At 46.2% G+C, this 21,291-nt stretch overlaps 1 protein-coding gene across 1 annotated transcript in view; it reads right to left on the bottom strand.

Annotated features, from left to right (window-relative positions):
- Positions 1 to 21,291, bottom strand: part of LOC143962431 (uncharacterized) — a 134,531-nt gene that overhangs the window by 56,379 nt on the left and 56,861 nt on the right. Inside the window, exon 5 of the mRNA XM_077471707.1 lies at positions 15,766 to 15,792. Coding sequence (XP_077327833.1) covers positions 15,766 to 15,792 — 27 coding nt within the window. The remainder of the gene's footprint in view (positions 1 to 15,765; positions 15,793 to 21,291) is intronic.

Raw genomic sequence — 21,291 nt, forward strand, 5'->3', positions numbered from 1 at the left:
CAGCTCCGTGACATACAGCGCTGACAGCAGCTCCGTGACATACAGCGCTGACAGCAGCTCCGTGACATACAGCGCTGACAGCAGCTCCGTGACATACAGCGCTGACAGCAGCTCCGTGACATACAGCGCTGACAGCAGCTCCGTGACATACAGCGCTGACAGCAGCTCCGTGACATACAGCGCTGACAGCAGCTCCGTGACATACAGCGCTGACAGCAGCACCGTAAGCAGCCCCAGGAGGAAGTCAGCACAGCACAGGGATGGTGTGATCCCCTCATAATAAGAACCCCCAGGAGGAAGTCAGCACAGCACAGGGATGGTGGGAGCCCCTCATAATAAGAACACCCAGGAGGAAGTCAGCACAGCACAGGGATGGTGGGAACCCCTCATAATAAGCAGCCCCAGTAGAAATATGACACCGCTCAACCTCTTCAAAGAGGAGGGTAGGGGCATATAGTACGGTGTGCTTTTTTGGGTCAGGGAAGTGAGCCAAATGAATTAAGAAGGTCTGTGTGCTTGATTCCAAAAATTGTTTATAGACATATACATGGTCTACTGATCACATGTGTTGAATTCCTCCGAGATCCATGCCTCATTCATTTTTAGAAATGTGAGGTAGTTAACACTGTGGTGAGCTAGGCGAGTACGCTTATCGGTCACAATCCCCCCTGCTGCGCTGAACGTCCTTTCGGACAGGACACTGGATGAGGGGCAAGCCAACAGTTCGATTGCAAATTGGGCAAGCTCTGGCCAGAGGTCAAGCCTGCCCACCCAGTAGTCTAGGGGTTCATCACTCCTCAGAGCGTCCACATCGGCCGTTAACCCAATGTAGTCGGACACCTGACGGTCTAGGCGTTCCCTGATGCTGGATCCGGATGACACCTGTCGATGGGTCGGCTGAAAGAATGACCTCATATCCGAAGTCACCAACACATCTTCAAACCGGCCTCTTCTTGCAGGCGCTGTTGGATTGGTACCCGCAAATCCTTCTCTGGGAGTGGGAATTGCTCCTCTGCCAGCGCACGCAAAAGCAGAATGCAGCATTTCTCGAAGCAAGGCCTGGAAGTGCTGCATTCTGACAGCCCTCTGCGACGGCGGTAACATTTCCGCCATTTTGTGTTTGTACCGGGGGTCTAAGTACGTTGCCACCCAGTACTGGTCCTTGACCCTCATGCTTTTTATACGGGGGTCCCTATTAAAACACTGGAGCATGAAGGCCCCCATTTGCACTAAAGTGGAAGCGGTGTGGTGGCCTGGCTCCTGCTCATCATCCAGGATAATGTCGTCCTCTTCATTCTCCTCTCCCCATCCTCGCACAACAGGGATCCCAGAAAGGTTTAAAGCATGCTCTTCTTGCTCCTGCTCATCCGCCCCGGCACCATCCTCCTCTGACTCCTCATCAGACTCCTGTTGTTGACTTGTCTCAGATAGAGTAGCCCCCCCTGGGAATTCATCCAGCATTGCGACTTCCTCATCTTCCCGCTCCTGCTCCTCCACAGCCTGATCAATGACACGACGCAATGCACGCTCCAGAAAGAAGGCATAAGGTACCATGTCACTGATGGCGCCATGGCTGCGACTGACCAGTTTGGTGATCTCCTCAAATGGCCGCAGAAGTCTGCATGTGTCGCGCATGAGCAGCCACTGGCGCGGTGAAAAAAAACCCAGCTCCCCAGAACCGTTTCTTTCGCAGAGTTCATACAGGTAGACGTTAACTGCACGTTTCTGCTGGAGCAGCCTATCAAGCATATAGAAGGTTGAGTTCCATCGCGTCGGGCAATCGCAAATAAGACGTCTGACCGGCAGATGGTGTCGCCGCTGAATGTCAGCAAGGCGAGCCATGGCCGTGTAAGATCTTCTGAAATGGGCCGAGATTTTCCTTGCCTGCCGCAAGATGTCCTGGACCCCAGGGTATTTGACAAGGAATCGCTGCACGACCAAGTTTAAGACGTGTGCCATGCACGGCACGTGCGTGATTTTGCCCTGTTTCAATGCGCTAAGCAGATTGGCACCGTTGTCACACACCACTTTACCAACTGTCAAATTGAGCGGTGTTAGCCACTCATCTGCCTGTGAACGCAAAGCTGAAAGGAGTGCCGGGCCAGTGTGGCTCTTTGCTTCCAGGCACAACAGACGCAGCACGGCATGGCAACGTCTCACCTGGCATGTGGAATAGGTTCTGGGGAGCTTGGGCGGTGCAGTGGAAGAGACGCTAGCAGCGGAAAAGGAGGAGGCAGCTGAGGAGGAGAGGGAGGAGGATGGAGTAGGAGGAGGAGAAGAAGAGTCAGGCCTGCATGCAATCCGTGGCGGTAAAACCAAATCTACACGGGTGCCACGGGTTACATGCTTGAGGGCCGTCAGAAGGTTCACCCAGTGGGCAGTAAAAGTGATATACCTTCCCTGCCCGTGTTTGCTAGACCACGTGTCTGTGGTCAGATGTATCTTGGCACCGACACTGTGTGCCAGAGATACATTCACTTGCCGCTGAACATGGCCATATAGCTCTGGGATGCCCTTCTCTGAGAAATACTTCCTTCCTGGGACCTTCCATTGTGGTGTTCCAATGGCCACAAATTTGCGAAAGGCCTCCGAGTCCACCAGTTTATATGGCAGTAGTTGGCGGGCTATGAGTTCTGACAAGCCAGCCGCCAACCGTTGGGCAAGAGGGTTATCCGGCGTCATCATTTTTTTACGCTCAAACATTAGGCCCACGGAAGCCTGCCTTTTTGCAGAAAAATGTGAGCTTGGCGTGATGGAAGGTGGAGTGGAGGACAATTGTGAGGAGAGAGGAGAAGGAGAAGTAGAAGACGAGGCTGGACGGTGAGAGCCTGCAGTGTGGCTTTGTGTGTTCCGTTGCTCCCACTGGGCTCGGTGATGGCTGCTCATGTGCCTTCTTAAGGCGGTCGTCCCTAGGTGAGTATTGGGCTTACCGCGACTAACGCGTTGACTGCAAAGATTGCAGATGGCAACGCTATTGTCAGCAGCGGACACGTTAAAAAAAGCCCACACTGCGGAGCCATGTGCCGGTGTCCTGGGAGCGCCAGATGTGACCGTACATGGTCGATGACTCGCTCCTGATACATTTGCAGTCTGCTTTGTCCCTGCTGTGCAATGTAAGTCATTGCTGCTTCTCCTCCCTATCTGCTGGTCCATATCTCCCTCTGAACTCCCCTCCTCTTCCTCTCTTGTGGGCACCCACGTGACATCACTAGACACGTCATCATCAACGTCACCTTCCCCACCGCTATAAGTAGAGTAGGCAGCAACACCGGGGACCAACCTCCTCCTTGGGCTGATCTGGGTACTGGCGTCAGACTGCTGAGTAGCGCTTGTTGCTACCTCCTCTTCCTGATCCAATACCAAGAGTGGCTGCGCATCAGAAATGTCCTCTTGATATGGATCGGAAAATAATTCCAGTGACTCAAGCGGAAGGTATGTGGTGGTGGTGGTGGTGGTCGTGTTGTTGGTGGTAGTGTCTTTGGGGGTGCACATAGCAGAGAGTGAAGAAGAGGGTGCAGATCGAGAGGATGAGGAGGGTGCAGAAGAGTAAGGCTGAGCGAGCCACTCAACCAAGTCTGGTGCATCCTTTAAAGTAATTGAACGCACCTTCTGCAACTTCCCACTTTGGCTCAAGCCTGTTGCTCCTGCCCTACCCCTACCACCCCTGCGGAAGGGCCTGCCTCTTCCTCTGCATGTCATTTTTTAAATGACCCTGTGACAAAACTCTTAGTCCCTATACCGCTGAAGGACTGCTGCAGTATAGGTGAGCGGTCAGCAGTGGTGCACGTCAACCCTATCTATTGTGGACCTATAGCGGTCCTTACAGAACAGCAGACTGTACCGCACTCAAGCCTATGTACCGTAGCACCCTATACCAAGTTACCAGTCCTTATAAGAACTTTTGTGGACCAAGCAGGTTGTGTATTAGTGTTTAGCAGACTGTACGTCAGTCCCTATACCGCTGAAGGACTGCTGCAGTATAGGGCAGCGGTCAGCAGTGGTGCACGTCAACCCTATCTATTGTGGACCGATAGCGGTCCTTACAGAACAGCAGACTGTACCGCACTCAAGCCTATGTACCGTAGCACCCTATACCAAGTTACCAGTCCTTATAAGAACTTTTGTGGACCAAGCAGGTTGTGTATTAGTGTTTAGCAGACTGTACGTCAGTCCCTATACCGCTGAAGGACTGCTGCAGTATAGGGCAGCGGTCAGCAGTGGTGCACGTCAACCCTATCTATTGTGGACCGATAGCGGTCCTTACAGAACAGCAGACTGTACCGCACTCAAGCCTATGTACCGTAGCACCCTATACCAAGTTACCAGTCCTTATAAGAACTTTTGTGGAACAAGCAGGTTGTGTGTTAGTGATTAGCAGACTGTACGTCAGTCCCTATACCGCTGAAGGACTGCTGCAGTATAGGTGAGCGGTCAGCAGTGGTGCACGTCAACCCTATCTATTGTGGACCGATAGCGGTCCTTACAGAACAGCAGACTGTACCGCACTCAAGCCTATGTACCGTAGCACCCTATACCAAGTTACCAGTCCTTATAAGAACTTTTGTGGACCAAGCAGGTTGTGTATTAGTGTTTAGCAGACTGTACGTCAGTCCCTATACCGCTGAAGGACTGCTGCAGTATAGGGCAGCGGTCAGCAGTGGTGCACGTCAACCCTATCTATTGTGGACCGATAGCGGTCCTTACAGAACAGCAGACTGTACCGCACTCAAGCCTATGTACCGTAGCACCCTATACCAAGTTACCAGTCCTTATAAGAACTTTTGTGGACCAAGCAGGTTGTGTGTTAGTGTTTAGCAGACTGTACGTCAGTCCCTATACCGCTGAAGGACTGCTGCAGTATAGGGCAGCGGTCAGCAGTGGTGCACGTCAACCCTATCTATTGTGGACCGATAGCGGTCCTTACAGAACAGCAGACTGTACCGCACTCAAGCCTATGTACCGTAGCACCCTATACCAAGTTACCAGTCCTTATAAGAACTTTTGTGGAACAAGCAGGTTGTGTGTTAGTGATTAGCAGACTGTACGTCAGTCCCTATACCGCTGAAGGACTGCTGCAGTATAGGTGAGCGGTCAGCAGTGGTGCACGTCAACCCTATCTATTGTGGACCGATAGCGGTCCTTACAGAACAGCAGACTGTACCGCACTCAAGCCTATGTACCGTAGCACCCTATACCAAGTTACCAGTCCTTATAAGAACTTTTGTGGACCAAGCAGGTTGTGTATTAGTGTTTAGCAGACTGTACGTCAGTCCCTATACCGCTGAAGGACTGCTGCAGTATAGGGCAGCGGTCAGCAGTGGTGCACGTCAACCCTATCTATTGTGGACCGATAGCGGTCCTTACAGAACAGCAGACTGTACCGCACTCAAGCCTATGTACCGTAGCACCCTATACCAAGTTACCAGTCCTTATAAGAACTTTTGTGGACCAAGCAGGTTGTGTATTAGTGTTTAGCAGACTGTACGTCAGTCCCTATACCGCTGAAGGACTGCTGCAGTATAGGGCAGCGGTCAGCAGTGGTGCACGTCAACCCTATCTATTGTGGACCGATAGCGGTCCTTACAGAACAGCAGACTGTACCGCACTCAAGCCTATGTACCGTAGCACCCTATACCAAGTTACCAGTCCTTATAAGAACTTTTGTGGAACAAGCAGGTTGTGTGTTAGTGATTAGCAGACTGTACGTCAGTCCCTATACCGCTGAAGGACTGCTGCAGTATAGGGCAGCGGTCAGCAGTGGTGCACGTCAACCCTATCTATTGTGGACCGATAGCGGTCCTTACAGAACAGCAGACTGTACCGCACTCAAGCCTATGTACCGTAGCACCCTATACCAAGTTACCAGTCCTTATAAGAACTTTTGTGGAACAAGCAGGTTGTGTGTTAGTGATTAGCAGACTGTACGTCAGTCCCTATACCGCTGAAGGACTGCTGCAGTATAGGTGAGCGGTCAGCAGTGGTGCACGTCAACCCTATCTATTGTGGACCGATAGCGGTCCTTACAGAACAGCAGACTGTACCGCACTCAAGCCTATGTACCGTAGCACCCTATACCAAGTTACCAGTCCTTATAAGAACTTTTGTGGACCAAGCAGGTTGTGTATTAGTGTTTAGCAGACTGTACGTCAGTCCCTATACCGCTGAAGGACTGCTGCAGTATAGGGCAGCGGTCAGCAGTGGTGCACGTCAACCCTATCTATTGTGGACCGATAGCGGTCCTTACAGAACAGCAGACTGTACCGCACTCAAGCCTATGTACCGTAGCACCCTATACCAAGTTACCAGTCCTTATAAGAACTTTTGTGGACCAAGCAGGTTGTGTATTAGTGTTTAGCAGACTGTACGTCAGTCCCTATACCGCTGAAGGACTGCTGCAGTATAGGGCAGCGGTCAGCAGTGGTGCACGTCAACCCTATCTATTGTGGACCGATAGCGGTCCTTACAGAACAGCAGACTGTACCGCACTCAAGCCTATGTACCGTAGCACCCTATACCAAGTTACCAGTCCTTATAAGAACTTTTGTGGACCAAGCAGGTTGTGTATTAGTGTTTAGCAGACTGTACGTCAGTCCCTATACCGCTGAAGGACTGCTGCAGTATAGGGCAGCGGTCAGCAGTGGTGCACGTCAACCCTATCTATTGTGGACCGATAGCGGTCCTTACAGAACAGCAGACTGTACCGCACTCAAGCCTATGTACCGTAGCACCCTATACCAAGTTACCAGTCCTTATAAGAACTTTTGTGGAACAAGCAGGTTGTGTGTTAGTGATTAGCAGACTGTACGTCAGTCCCTATACCGCTGAAGGACTGCTGCAGTATAGGTGAGCGGTCAGCAGTGGTGCACGTCAACCCTATCTATTGTGGACCGATAGCGGTCCTTACAGAACAGCAGACTGTACCGCACTCAAGCCTATGTACCGTAGCACCCTATACCAAGTTACCAGTCCTTATAAGAACTTTTGTGGACCAAGCAGGTTGTGTATTAGTGTTTAGCAGACTGTACGTCAGTCCCTATACCGCTGAAGGACTGCTGCAGTATAGGGCAGCGGTCAGCAGTGGTGCACGTCAACCCTATCTATTGTGGACCGATAGCGGTCCTTACAGAACAGCAGACTGTACCGCACTCAAGCCTATGTACCGTAGCACCCTATACCAAGTTACCAGTCCTTATAAGAACTTTTGTGGACCAAGCAGGTTGTGTGTTAGTGTTTAGCAGACTGTACGTCAGTCCCTATACCGCTGAAGGACTGCTGCAGTATAGGGCAGCGGTCAGCAGTGGTGCACGTCAACCCTATCTATTGTGGACCGATAGCGGTCCTTACAGAACAGCAGACTGTACCGCACTCAAGCCTATGTACCGTAGCACCCTATACCAAGTTACCAGTCCTTATAAGAACTTTTGTGGAACAAGCAGGTTGTGTGTTAGTGATTAGCAGACTGTACGTCAGTCCCTATACCGCTGAAGGACTGCTGCAGTATAGGTGAGCGGTCAGCAGTGGTGCACGTCAACCCTATCTATTGTGGACCGATAGCGGTCCTTACAGAACAGCAGACTGTACCGCACTCAAGCCTATGTACCGTAGCACCCTATACCAAGTTACCAGTCCTTATAAGAACTTTTGTGGACCAAGCAGGTTGTGTATTAGTGTTTAGCAGACTGTACGTCAGTCCCTATACCGCTGAAGGACTGCTGCAGTATAGGGCAGCGGTCAGCAGTGGTGCACGTCAACCCTATCTATTGTGGACCGATAGCGGTCCTTACAGAACAGCAGACTGTACCGCACTCAAGCCTATGTACCGTAGCACCCTATACCAAGTTACCAGTCCTTATAAGAACTTTTGTGGACCAAGCAGGTTGTGTATTAGTGTTTAGCAGACTGTACGTCAGTCCCTATACCGCTGAAGGACTGCTGCAGTATAGGGCAGCGGTCAGCAGTGGTGCACGTCAACCCTATCTATTGTGGACCGATAGCGGTCCTTACAGAACAGCAGACTGTACCGCACTCAAGCCTATGTACCGTAGCACCCTATACCAAGTTACCAGTCCTTATAAGAACTTTTGTGGAACAAGCAGGTTGTGTGTTAGTGATTAGCAGACTGTACGTCAGTCCCTATACCGCTGAAGGACTGCTGCAGTATAGGGCAGCGGTCAGCAGTGGTGCACGTCAACCCTATCTATTGTGGACCGATAGCGGTCCTTACAGAACAGCAGACTGTACCGCACTCAAGCCTATGTACCGTAGCACCCTATACCAAGTTACCAGTCCTTATAAGAACTTTTGTGGAACAAGTGAGTTGTGAATGTTTAGCAGACTGCAGCAGAAGGGCAGCAGTCAAGTATAATATCCTTTCTATATTTGGAAGAAAGAATATTATACATGTACAAGCCTATTACTGTACCACTGATACCAGTCCTGAAAAGAACCTTTGTGGAACTAATAATAACAGCAAGTCTTTAAAATTACCCTCACTGCCTGACAACACTGCTTCCTTCCTGTCCCTATACAAATTGGCAAAAAAAGAGAACGATTAGTGGTTACTGGAACAGCTCTTTTGTGGACCTTGATAGTAACAGCTAATGATGATGATGATGATGATGATGATGAAAGACTAATCTGGCTGTCCCTGTAGCATACACCGTCCTTTCCCTTTCTCTAAACTAACAAAAGACACTCAGGCTGCTGCAAGAATCAGCAGCACAGCAAACCTATCAACACCTAACACCTATACCAGTCCTGAAAAGAACTTTTGTGTACCAAATAGCTAGTGGTTTATCTCTCCCTACTCCACACAGGAACCTGTCCCTATCTTAACAGAAGAAAGAATGTAAAATGGCCACCGGATCGGGTGTATTTATAGGTTAGGGGGAATGTACAAGTGTCCATGTGCTGTCATGTCTCAATTGGCTGTCCTGTATCACATGATAAACGTGTCACCAAAGGTTAAAGTTCTTGTATACATTAAACACGTAAGTCCGCCGCGGCGAACGACGGAAAAAGGCGTTCGAACGTGCGGACCGCGAATGTCGGAAATTCGCCGCGAAACGACCGCCGGGCGAACCGTTCGGCCATCACTACTCCCCAGCCCAGTCTATAAATATCCTCTCCCAGCTTGCTCTCCAGCTGGGTGGAACTTGTAGTCTACAATGTTCTGATCCTAGTGTAAACTGGACTACATGGACTACATGCTCCACGATCCTTTGCTCTTCTTTCGGATCTCACCTGATCTGCATTCAGGAGATGACAATTCAGTATCCAAGCTGAGCACTAGAGGGAACAGACTCACTGTGACTGATGTTGTAGAACATCCCCCCAATGACACAGGCAATTTAGCCAGCACCTGGCTGCACTTTCAATTAACAAAAATCCACATAGTTTTGTATCTGAAAATCTATACTGTATACAGAAGAGTAGGAACAAGGTACATCCAGCAAACCATCAAACTTTATATATTCCCTAGAAAAGAACATTAATACACTCTACAGGGAAGGGAGCTTTTTGTAAAGAAAGTTCCAACTTTAATATTAAAGCAGAACTTCACCCAAAAGGGGAAGTTCCACTTGTCTGCCTCTTACCCCCTCCCCCTTTAGGGGGAAGTGGGTACCCAGTTTTGACAGGTACCCACTCCCACTTCAGGTCAGATCACCATGGCAATCCAAGGGGCAGTTCAGCCCCCCTCCCCCAAAGCCCTCTGGGACATGTCCCAGGTCCCAGAAAGCTGCAGGACCATTCACAAGGTGCAGTGTGGCTTATGCATGTGCAGGGGGAAGCTGACTGTGAAGCTGCAATCAGTCACAGCCGGCTTCCCAAAGTAAACGTGGCAGTGCCTGGACCCGAAGACGACTGAAGAGCCAGCTCAGGTGAGGACATCGCTGGATCCCTGGACAGGTAAGTGTCCTATACTAAAAAGTCAGCAGCTACAGTAATTGTATGTGTATATTTGTGAATTCCATTTTTTTGTTTCTAGGGAATATTTCTGAATGTTTAGAAAAGCATCATATATAGACACAAGACTTTAAGATGTGCAGTCCACTGAAAAGCATTCAGAATGAAGGCAGATCGCCACCTTATAACATAGATTCAGTATGTGTTTAGAACATTGTCTTATAGTGTGAGCACTTCATAGTGTAGCGCCACCCCCGAGAGAAGAGAGAGGGAGAGGAAATCCACCGCAGTTGTGGCTCTGCCTGTGTCTGGCGGCAGTGGAGGGATTAGTGGGGGGGTCGGCACCCGCTACAATAGTTACGTAGTTAAAGGATAAGTTCACTTTTATTAACATGTTACACCAATATTTAGGGTATAACATGTGTAGCGCTACCCCACGAAGCAACAGCTGATGAAATGGGATCCCCCGCCCTGCACAGCCAGGCACACTGAGATTTCACAGGCACACTTGAGTCAGGAAAACAGTCCAGCAATTTTGTGTTTTATTAGGGGTTAATTCACTTGGATGGGGTTAGGGGGTATTATGGGATGCCCACTTGACTTAAGCAAACTCTTCAGGGACAACTTTCCTGTATACAGTCTATGTACACCTTTTCTTCCTCCAGCACTCGCTTGCAGAACAAAAATCATGGACCCAGCTGGCACCCTGGTAGTTGATCTTACAAATGGCATCAGTCACATAAAGCAAAGGCCCTTTACAGGCAGGGACCATGGGCCCCTTGTCTGTGTAGCAAATGTCAGTGTCCAGCTTCCATCCCTGAGGCTACTGATCCCAGCACCAGCCCGTCTGGATGCAGGTGTCTCTCTCATTAGCCCTCCTGGCCAGGGCCGAATTCAGAGCATCATGGGCCTGGTGCTGAGGATTTTGGTGGGGCTTTTTATAAAGTATAGCACCTCATGAATGCCTGTCAGCTGCTCCTATACCACTCGTTGAAAAGCAATCCACCACAGATCACTTTTCAGAGGGTAGTAAACATTACCGCAAATGTGAAAGAAACTTGAAACACATCATCCATTTCACACTCCCCACCAACCAGATCACTCCCCAACCACTTCCCATGTTATCTACCTCCCTTCAACTTATATCACAGGTGACCATTTCCCAACCTGTAGATGACAGACCCGACTCCAAAAGATATCACTCCCAGTTACTCCTCCCACCCGATAATTTATATCCCTACTGACCCGGTGGCCCTTGTGCAGTGTCCAAGTGTATACTTGCCAACATTTCAAAAATATTTTCAGGGACACTTTTTTTTACCAGTGGTATATTTAGAGTAGCTGAGATCCCCTATGTTCCACTATACATCACAGTAGTAATCACAAAATTAAATGAGTACTAATAATGGGCAGAACAAATATGAGGACTGAGAAGATTTCCTTTAGTTGAACTAACAAAAGTGTGCCCATTCTAGAGCTGGTAACATTGAGGATATTCAATATAATTTTTAGGATCTGTTTTTGTGGGTAAGAGGCATGGGGGGGGGGGGGAGTATGAAGGGTATAAAAGTGAAAAGTATGTGCAGGTGAGCGAGAGGAATGTGGAAGATATAACATTGGGCAGTATGTACAGCAGAGGAGTTTGGGGTATGGCAGTGGACACTATGTATGGGAGAGGAGTATGGGGGGATGACAGTTGGCAGTATGTACAGGAGAGGAGTGTGGGGGGTATGACAGTGAGCACAATGTACAGGAGAGAAGTATGGAGGGGATGACAGTTGGCAGTATGTACAGGAGAGGAGTGTGGAGGGTATGACAGTGGACACTATGTACTGGAGAGGATTGTGGAGGGTATGACAGTGGGCAGTATGTATAGGAGAGGAGTGTGGTGGGTATGACAGTGGAAAGTATGTACAGGAGAGGAGTGTGGAGGGTAGGGATGAGCTTCGAGTTCGAGTTGAACTCATGTTCTACTCGAACATTGCCTGTTCGCCTGTTCAGCCAACAGTGAACAATTTGGGCTGTTCGCAGCAAATTCGAAACACCCTATACAAGTCTATGGGAGAAATCTAAAGTGCTCATTTTAAAGGGTAATAGGCAAGTTACTGTCCTAAAAAGTGTTTGGGGACCTGGGTCCTGCCCCAGGGGACATGCAAAAAAAAGTTTTAAAAACGGCCGTTTTTTCAGGAGCAGTGATTTTAATAATGATTAAAGTGAAACAATAAAAGTGTAATATTCCTTTAAATTTCGTAGCTGGGGAGTATCTATAGTATGCCTGTGAAGGGGCGCATGTTTCTGGTGCTTAGAACTGTCCCTGCACAAAGTGTCATTTGTGCCGGAAAAAAAGTCTTTTAACATCACTTGCGGCTAAATTGTTGGCTCCCCGTAATACAGAGAACACTCAATGAGTGTTCTCTCTATTAGCCAACAATTCATTCATTCATTGATATAAAAAAAAAAAAAAGCGTGGGGGTTCCCCTAAATTCAATAACCAGGCCCTTCAGAGGGAAGCCAGGAGTTCCCCAGTGACGTGTGTGTGACCCCTCCCCCTCTGATGTAACGGAAACCTGCGTTACATCAGAGGGGGCAGGGTCACCCACACGTCACTGGGGAACCCCTGGCTTCCCTCTCCAGCGTCAGAGGGGCAGGGTCAGGTGACGGGTGGCCCCGCCCTCCTTATATAAGAAACGTCAGCGCTGGGATCTCCGCAGTCTCCGCAGTGGAGACAGAAGAGGGATGTATGGACAGCGCTGGACTGAGAGATCCCCCGTCGCTGGATATGATCATTCATCACTGGACCCCGGAGATCCGTCGCTGGATAGCAAGAGTGGATTAGCACCGCTGGAATCTTTTTTTTTTTTTTTTTTTTTTTTTTTTTTTTAATAAAGGAATTTTTCAAAAGTGTGTTTGTCTTATTAAACCATTTTTACACTTTCTTTGTGAAATGGTAGGGGTACTTTTGTACCCCCTTACCATTTCAAACAGGGGGGGGGGGGCTGGGATCTGTGGGTCCCCTTGTTAAAGGGGGCTTCCAGATTCGGATAAGCCCCCCGCCCGCAGACCCTCACAACCACCAGCCAGGGTTGTGAGGATGAGGCCCTTGTCCTCATCAACATGGGGAAAAGGTGCTTTGAGGGGTCACAGACCCCCAAAGCATCCTTCCAATGTTGAGGGTATGTGGCCTGGTACGGTTCAGGAGGGAGGGGGGGCGCTCTCTCGTCCCCCCCTCTTTTCCTGCGGCCTGCCAGGTTGCGTGCTCGGATAAAGGGTCTGGTATGGATTTTTAGGGGGACCCCCACGTCAATTATTTTTTAAATTTGATGCGGGGTTCCCCTTAATATCCATATCAGACCTGAAGGGTCTGGTATGGATATTTAGGGGGACCCCCACGTCAATTTTTTTTTAAATTTGACACAGGGTTCCCCTTAATAGCCATGTCAGATCTGAAGGGCCTGGTAATTGAATTTAGGGGAACCCCCACGCTTTTTTTTTTTTATCAATGAATGAATGAATGAATTGTCGGCTAATATAGAGAACACTCATTGAGTGTTCTCTGTATTACGGGGAGCCGACAATTTAGCCGCAAGTGATTTTAAAAGACTTTTTTTCCTGCACAAATGACACTTTGTGCAGGGACAGTTCTAAACACCAGAAACATGCGCCCCTTTACAGGCATACTATAGATACCCCCCAGCTACGAAATTTAAAGGAATATTACACTTTTATTGTTTCACTTTAATCATTAAAATCACTGCTCCTGAAAAAACGGCCGTTTTTAAAACTTTTTTTTGCATTGATCCATGTCCCCTGGGGCAGGACCCGGGTCCCCAAACACTTTTTAGGACAGTAACCTGCATATTAGCCTTTAAAATTAGCACTTTAGATTGTGAATGTTCGAGTCCCATAGACTTTAATAGGGTTCTAAAGTTCACACGAAGTTTAGGTCTGTTCTCGGGTTCTGGTGCGAACCGAACAGGGGGGTGTTCGGCTCATCCCTAGTGGAGGGTATGACAGTGGGCAGTATGTACAGGAGAGGAGTATGGAGGGTATGACAGTACCCTTTCTTCAAGGAAAGAGAGAGATACAATGTATCCATTCCATTAAATTTATCCTCTCCATTCACAGAAAGAAAAAAAAAAACACAGGGACGGGCTTCACAGTGACTGATCCCTGTGGTAGCCAATCAGAGGCTATTACAGCAATCAGGTGACCTGGAATCAGGAGATCTGGGTCCCGATCAAAAGTACAGGGCCTGAGGCTCTTGGTGAGAACCCAGGCCATTTTTTTCTATTTAGCCCTGCCCTACTTTAACTGACAATTGCGCGGTAATGCGACGCTGTGCCCAAATAAAATTGATATAATTTTTTTCACACAAATGGAGCTAAGTGTACAGTAGAATTGGTTTGTGTGAAAGTTATAGTGTCTACAAACTACTGTATGATATATATCTGAAAATTGATCAGTCCTGATATACTGATGGATCTCATTTCTTGAGGACCTTAAAATGGCAGGACGGTACAAATATCCCTCAAATGACCTTTTTGCAAACTAAACAGTCTGGGGCATTTAGTAAGAGGCAGGACAAGTTTTTTTGAAGTTATAATTTTTTGGAAAGCAAAGAAATTAAATAATTTTTTTCCACTTTTTTTTTTTTTTTTTTACATACTGTCACCAGTGTAATACAGCGCCATCATATGACTGGTGGGGATGTGATCAGGGATACTGACTGGTGACAGTATGTGTAAAATTCCATTTTCTTAAACAATTTTTTTTTACATCCCGTTATCAGAGTAGTTTAGTGTCACTGTACTTCTCTGGGGGGTGTGACGGGAGGGCACATGGAACCCAGAATCCCTTGGAAAGGTTGGGAAACCCATGTTTCAGCTCCCCATACAACTCTTATGTCTAAGTCACCCTGAGACATCCTAGTACAGGGTGAGTGAGAAAATATATCTTGGATTACTTAAAATGTAAGTAAGTAATATTTATCCACAGTATCTCCCAGGATATATGCAAAGACTATTCTTAGGTTGTTAATTCTGAATACACAATCCTTGAAAGAGCTGATTACATTGACCTCCGGAGACGGACTGTCTGGTCACCTAGGCTGCTTTAAGTGCTGGGTTAATTAACATGTTAATTGTGTAATTGTCTTTTAAGTTGTGGCTATAGGGGAGGGGGGAATATCCATGAGCAGCCTTACCTCGTTATCGACCCCCTTGTGTAAAATGTGTATAAAAGGCCGTATTCTGTCCAATAAAGGATTCAAGATTCTACAAGCTATTTTCAGCTAGACTTGTATTCAATGCAGCTATGAGAATATATCTCTCTGATAGTCGAATTGGAGGAAGCGGGATATACTGACGGAAGCACTCAATCGGAGTGTGGGATCGGATCTGTCAGTCACAGGGGGAATCAGGTATTTCATTTTTCACACGTTTTTATTTTACCCCAGTGGGTGTGCCAGTGTGCATGTACAAAGTGACATACTGGTACATCATGGTACGGGTACTATGGGGGGAAGTAGTTAATGTAAAGGAAGAACTCATTTAGTGTTCTTCTTTTGGAACACTGCAATTTTTGTTTTCTTTGGGTTGATGGGTAGTGCCCATATCTTTCTCTTTCTTTGTATTTCTATATATTGTCTGTCTGTCTATCTCCCTCGTTATAATGTAGCTATCTATTTGGTTTCATTATCTTTGATACTTTTGTTAACTTTGAAAAATGCATCTATTAATAGATGGCAGTTGAAAATGTGAACAAAAAAACAAACAAACAAACAAATCGCGTGGACATATTTGAAGTCATGATAGTATTTTTTTTTCTTAATGAAATTGCATTGTATGATAAGTATCTTACCTGAGATGACAAATGTAGATTCACCATCTGCAAAAGTATGGGAGTAAAGTGTTAGACAATCATACAATCCAAACCTACATTTCAGTTTTTGTTACACATTTTTTAAATGTTTCTAATTATCATTTTTCTATCCATGTTATTTTCTGTTATTAGAAATTTAGAGAACAATGAGGGGTAAATTGATTGATCAGTATAGAATCCCCTTACCCCAATCCTGTCCATAATAACATCACAGGTCCTCTTGAAAAGAAACAAAAGAACTGCGCTCTTATATCATAAATTACATATCACCATACTGAATAAACACATAAATCTTCATTTAAATTATAACAGATGCATATAAATTGTGAAGTCCATGTATAGCTCCCACACGTTAGTAACATCCTCAGTGAGTACAGGAAGTGTTCCTCTCCAACCGCATGCAGACACACAATACACTCACCAGACTTAATTGACCCCAATTACAGAGAGTAAAATTACTCATATGGGAAAATCCAAGATGTCATACATGAGGTCACAGGAATGAATACAAACTGCTGCTGTCATCCATTCAGTATATACAGTTGTGCTCAAAAGTTTGCATACCCTGACAAATTGCGAAATTTTGGCATTAATATTAAAACTTTGACTGATCATGCCAAAAAACTGTCTTTTATTTAAGGATAGCAATCACATGAAGCCATTTATTATTACATAGTTTTTTAGATCCTTTTTAAATAATAACAGAAATCACCCAAACAACCCTGATCAAAGGTTTATATACCCTGGAATGTGTTGCCTTGTTACAGACATAGAAGGTGGCACACACAGTTTAAAATGGCAATTAAAGGTTCATTTCCCACATTTGTGGCTTTGTGTTAGCTCTCACATGGATGCACTAAGCAGGCTAGACACTGAGCCATGAGGAGGTACAAAAGAACAATCAAAAGACCTGCATAACAAGTTAATGAAACTTTAAAAAGATGGAAAAGGATATAAAAAGATATCCAAAGCCTTGAATATCCCAGTCAGTACTGTTCAATCACTTAAGAAGAAGTTGAACATTTGGGGATCTCTTGATACCAACCCAAGGTCAGGTGGATCAAGAAAGATTTCAACCACAACTGCCATAGGAACTGTCCGGGATACAAAGAGAAACCCACAGGTAACCTCTGGAGAAATGCACGCTGCTCTGGTAAAAGATGGTGCGGCATTTACTGTACAAGTTCCACAAAAAAGCCTGGTTACAATATGCCCAACACCTTGGCTTACCTCATTAGCTTTTTTGTGGCATTGGTACAGTAAAGGCTTCCTTCTGGTAGCTCAACCATGCAGCTCTTTTTTGTTCAAGTACCGTTGAATTGTGCTCCTTAAAAACAACCACACTGTCTTTTTGGAGAGCACCCTGTATTTCTCCTGAAGTTACCTGTGTGTTTTTCTTTGTAACCTGAGCAATTCTTCTGCCAGTTGTGGCTGCAGTCTTTCTTGGCCTACCTGACCTTGGCTTGGCATCGAAAGAGCACCTCATTTTTTCACTTCTTAATAAGTGATTAAACAGTACTGACTGGCATATAAAAAGATATCCAAAGCCTTGAATATCTTTTTGCATCTTTGTAAAGCTTCGTTACCTTGTTACGCAGGTCTTTTGACTGTTCTTTTCTACCTCCTCATGGCTCAGTGTCTAGCCTGCTTAGTGAATCCATGTGAGGGCTAATAGACTTATTGACTATTTATATACATATATAGACTTAAAAAGCAACAAATTAGGGAAATTAGCCTTTAATTGCCATTTTAACCTGTGTGCCGTCTTCTGTGTCTGTACGAAGGCCAAACATTCCAGGGTAATTCTGTTATTCTGATTTTAAAAGGATCCAAAAAACTATGGAATAAATTGCTTCATGTGATTGCTATCCTTAAATAAAAGACAGTTTATTGGCTTTATCAGTCATATATTCCAATATTACGATAATTAAAAAGGGGGGGATTTTGGGACTTTAGATGAAGCACATATGATATGTGCCTCCATCCTGGGTTCAAGTAATATAAAAAAGAGGAATTTGGGACTTTAAATGAAACTTATGACATTGAGGAGGAAATTAATGGAAAAACATATTTAATAACATGCAAAGATGTAAAAATACATAAAATAGTACAAAAAGTATAAATCATGTGCATAAAACACATACATCTGCATGTACAATAAACATCAAGGATACATGAATATATATCGACTTGGCAACACATGCTATAAAAAAGTTGGTAGATAAACCCTGTAAATTCATATACAGTATGTACAATCATCATATGGGTGGCATATTGCAATGGAAGTAGGTAATATGAAATAGTATAAACATGATTTATGTAAATGGTGAACTGAAGTAAATGCTGGGGCAGGCATGTATCTGCATCCTATAGTGTCCGACGTGTTTTGTGTATAAACATTCATCAGGAGCAGAAGTTCAAGAGTATCTATGAAGGATAAATATGATTAAACTCATGTAGTATTAAACATAAACATAGCAGGAAAAGGCAAATGTACCAGTCCTGAATGATAATTCAGTGAGATAAGGTATGGTGAATCGGGGCCAGGGCCAGAGAGGTAGTCAGTCCCGGGAGCTGAGGCAATTTATGGCCGCACGGCAACAGGGCACACACACAGAGCCCCCCATAACACAGGTAGCCAGTCTCATTGGTGGATCCAAGTGGTGTTGTCATGTACTTGGTGGAGACGGAGCTCTAGAGAGGGCTTCTCTTGCACCCCCTGGTAGAGATGACAGGGAGTGAACGTCACAGAGTAGCATGAGGACCGATGTAGCAGGTTACACCAGCTGGGCCTTGGCAGGAAACCAATGGCTACAGACCACCGGATAAGCACAGAGAACAAGAACCTGGATGACCAGACAGAAGCGTGGTCGGAACATAAGCCAGGGGGTCATCAACAGCCGAGCAGAGCAGGTACCGGAACGTGAGGCAGAAGCTAAGACAGGATACAGGCCGGGTTTGGTACACAGTCGGGCAGCGAGGTACAAAAGCACGAAGCAGGAGCAGGGTCAAGCACAAGCCGGGGTCACAGGAAGGCAGGTGGAAGTCCAAGGGACGATTCAGGTGAAGACGGGTCAAACACAGGGAGACTGGAACAGATAAAAACATAGGTAAACAGGAACAAGCTGAAAGACCACTCAGAAATGTGTGCCTGCTCACACCCGCGTGCATCAGGGCTTGCACCAGCAATGCTATATTTGGCGCACACACTGTGTACGCACCTGTGCACCATTGCGCATCAGTCAACCGGACTTCTCTTACATTGCCCCGACCAATGGGCAACCTCTGGATGCCCATCTGTAACTTCTTTTCAGGGTGAGCCTGGAAGAACGCCTGTATCAATCTCTCGGCATGTAGCTTGGACTCTGGTTCCCAAGAGTTGTCTTCAGGTCTGTAACCTTTCCATCTAATTAACAACTGGATCATTTTTCTTCTTTTTCTACAGTCCACAGTTATTTTGACCTCATACTCCTCATTACCGTCGATTATAGTAGGTGCAGGTGGACCTGACTCACAACCAGGAAAAAGATCTAACCTTGCATTTTTTAGTGAAGAAACATGGAAAACAGGGTGAATTTTGTAATTTTCAGGAAGTGAAAGTTTGTATGCTGCTGGATTGATCTGCCTTTTGACAGGGAAAGGACCGATATATCTAGGTCTGAGCTTCTAATGCCGCGTACACATGATCGGACTGTCCGGTAGACTTAGTCCGGAGGACAACCCGATCGGATTTTGCAGTGGAGGTCCGCTGGACTTTCCAAACGAGCGGAACTGCCCACACACGACCGGACTAGGTCTGGTGGAAATACCCGCCGGACTATGGTGGGAGTCCCCCAGACTTTTGAAATGAACGGACTTGCCCACTCACAGAGAAAAGTCAGTTTATTTTGAACACAGCTCCAGGTAGCCAGGACTAGCACATGAGGTAAATGTCACCGCCTCCATCAGCGAGATTGACACGTCGCTGGCCCCGTCACCTGGTATGGACTTAAAGGGGAAGCCCTACACTGTAAAATCCATATCAGAACCTTATCTGAGCACGTAGCCTGGCCGGTCAGGAAAGCGGGTGGGGACGAGCGAGCAACCCCCACTCCTGAGTCATACCAGACCGCGTGCCCTAAACATGGCAGGGCATGGCAGGGTGCTTTAGGGAAGGGGGGCTGAGGTCCCCAGCCCAAAGCACCTTGTCACCATGTTGATGAGGACAGGGGCCTCTTCCCATCAACCCTGGCCGTTGGTTGTCGGGGTCTGTGGGCGGGGGGCTTATCGGAAACCTGGAGCCCCTTTAATAAGGGGACCCCCAGATAACGGCCCCCACCCTATGTGAATGAGTATTGTGGTACCATGTACCCCTATATAATAAATGAAACAGTCCATAAAGTGCAAAAGTAGCTCCAAACACGACAGCAGTGAAAAGATCCAAAATCCAAGATGAATCGCACCAAGGTGAGTATCAAAGCCTCTTACCAGCAGTAAATGACTACCATACAGATAGTCTCTCCAAGCGGGAAAAATTCAGGACAACCTATATTGGCCTCCACCCTTAAAGAAATAACTGTTTCGCTCATGAGACAAAAGCAGAAAAGGCTTACATAGCATAGTATTTTATACAAGATTTAATAAAAGAAAAGAATTGCACTTACAAGATAAAACATCGTCAAGCAGCGTATTTGTAAACAAATAGTCTCGGAATTTGCGGCGTCTCCACAGGCTTCTGTCCGCCTACCAACTAAGTCCCATCAATCTCTGGATATCAAACGTAATCACATCACTGCCACAGGCTCCTTCCTACGCGTTTCGTCACAATAGGATGTCGTCTGGGGAGTGGCCAGTGGCGCTGTCATTACGAATTAACTTTATATAGTTACACGGCGCCATCTTGAGTACTGGCAACTCTATGTGTGGAGATAGATACATGGAAAGCACACCATTTTAACTGATTGCATCCTATGTGAATGAATGGGATGCAAAAAAAGTATTACTGCCATCTTGTGGCCAAAAAGGATATCCAAACTGAGCTGATGGTACGTAGCATAGGGGGAACGAAAGAAAGAGGAGACACTGTGTTTACAATCATAATATTAAACTCAAAAATATTAAGTAAAAATTATAATATAAAAAATCCATAAAATCCAAATGAAGAGGAGGAAGAAAAAAATATATATTTAAAAAAAATATTATGAATTATTAATAAAACAATGAATGCCCCATTCAACATTGAGACCATGGGGTATGTAAGATTGCATAATAAAAATCCATTTGGTTTCCATTCTAGAGATGGCTCTAATTTTATTTGTACCCCTCCAATGAGGTTGGAGTTTATCCAAGACTACAAATAATGTCCCTTGTTTATTGTGATATTTAGCATAATGCCTAGATAAATTGTGCTTACTAAAACCACGCTTTATATTCCCTATATGCTCGGACAAACGGACACGTAAGGGTCTCTTAGTATGTATAATATACTGTTTAGAGTACGGGCATTGAATCATGTATACCACACAC

The sequence above is a fragment of the Lithobates pipiens genome, unplaced genomic scaffold (assembly GCF_037356315.1).
Source record: "Lithobates pipiens isolate NorthernLeopardFrog02 unplaced genomic scaffold, aLitPip1_a1.2 Scaffold_8, whole genome shotgun sequence".
NCBI lineage: Eukaryota > Metazoa > Chordata > Amphibia > Anura > Ranidae > Lithobates > Lithobates pipiens.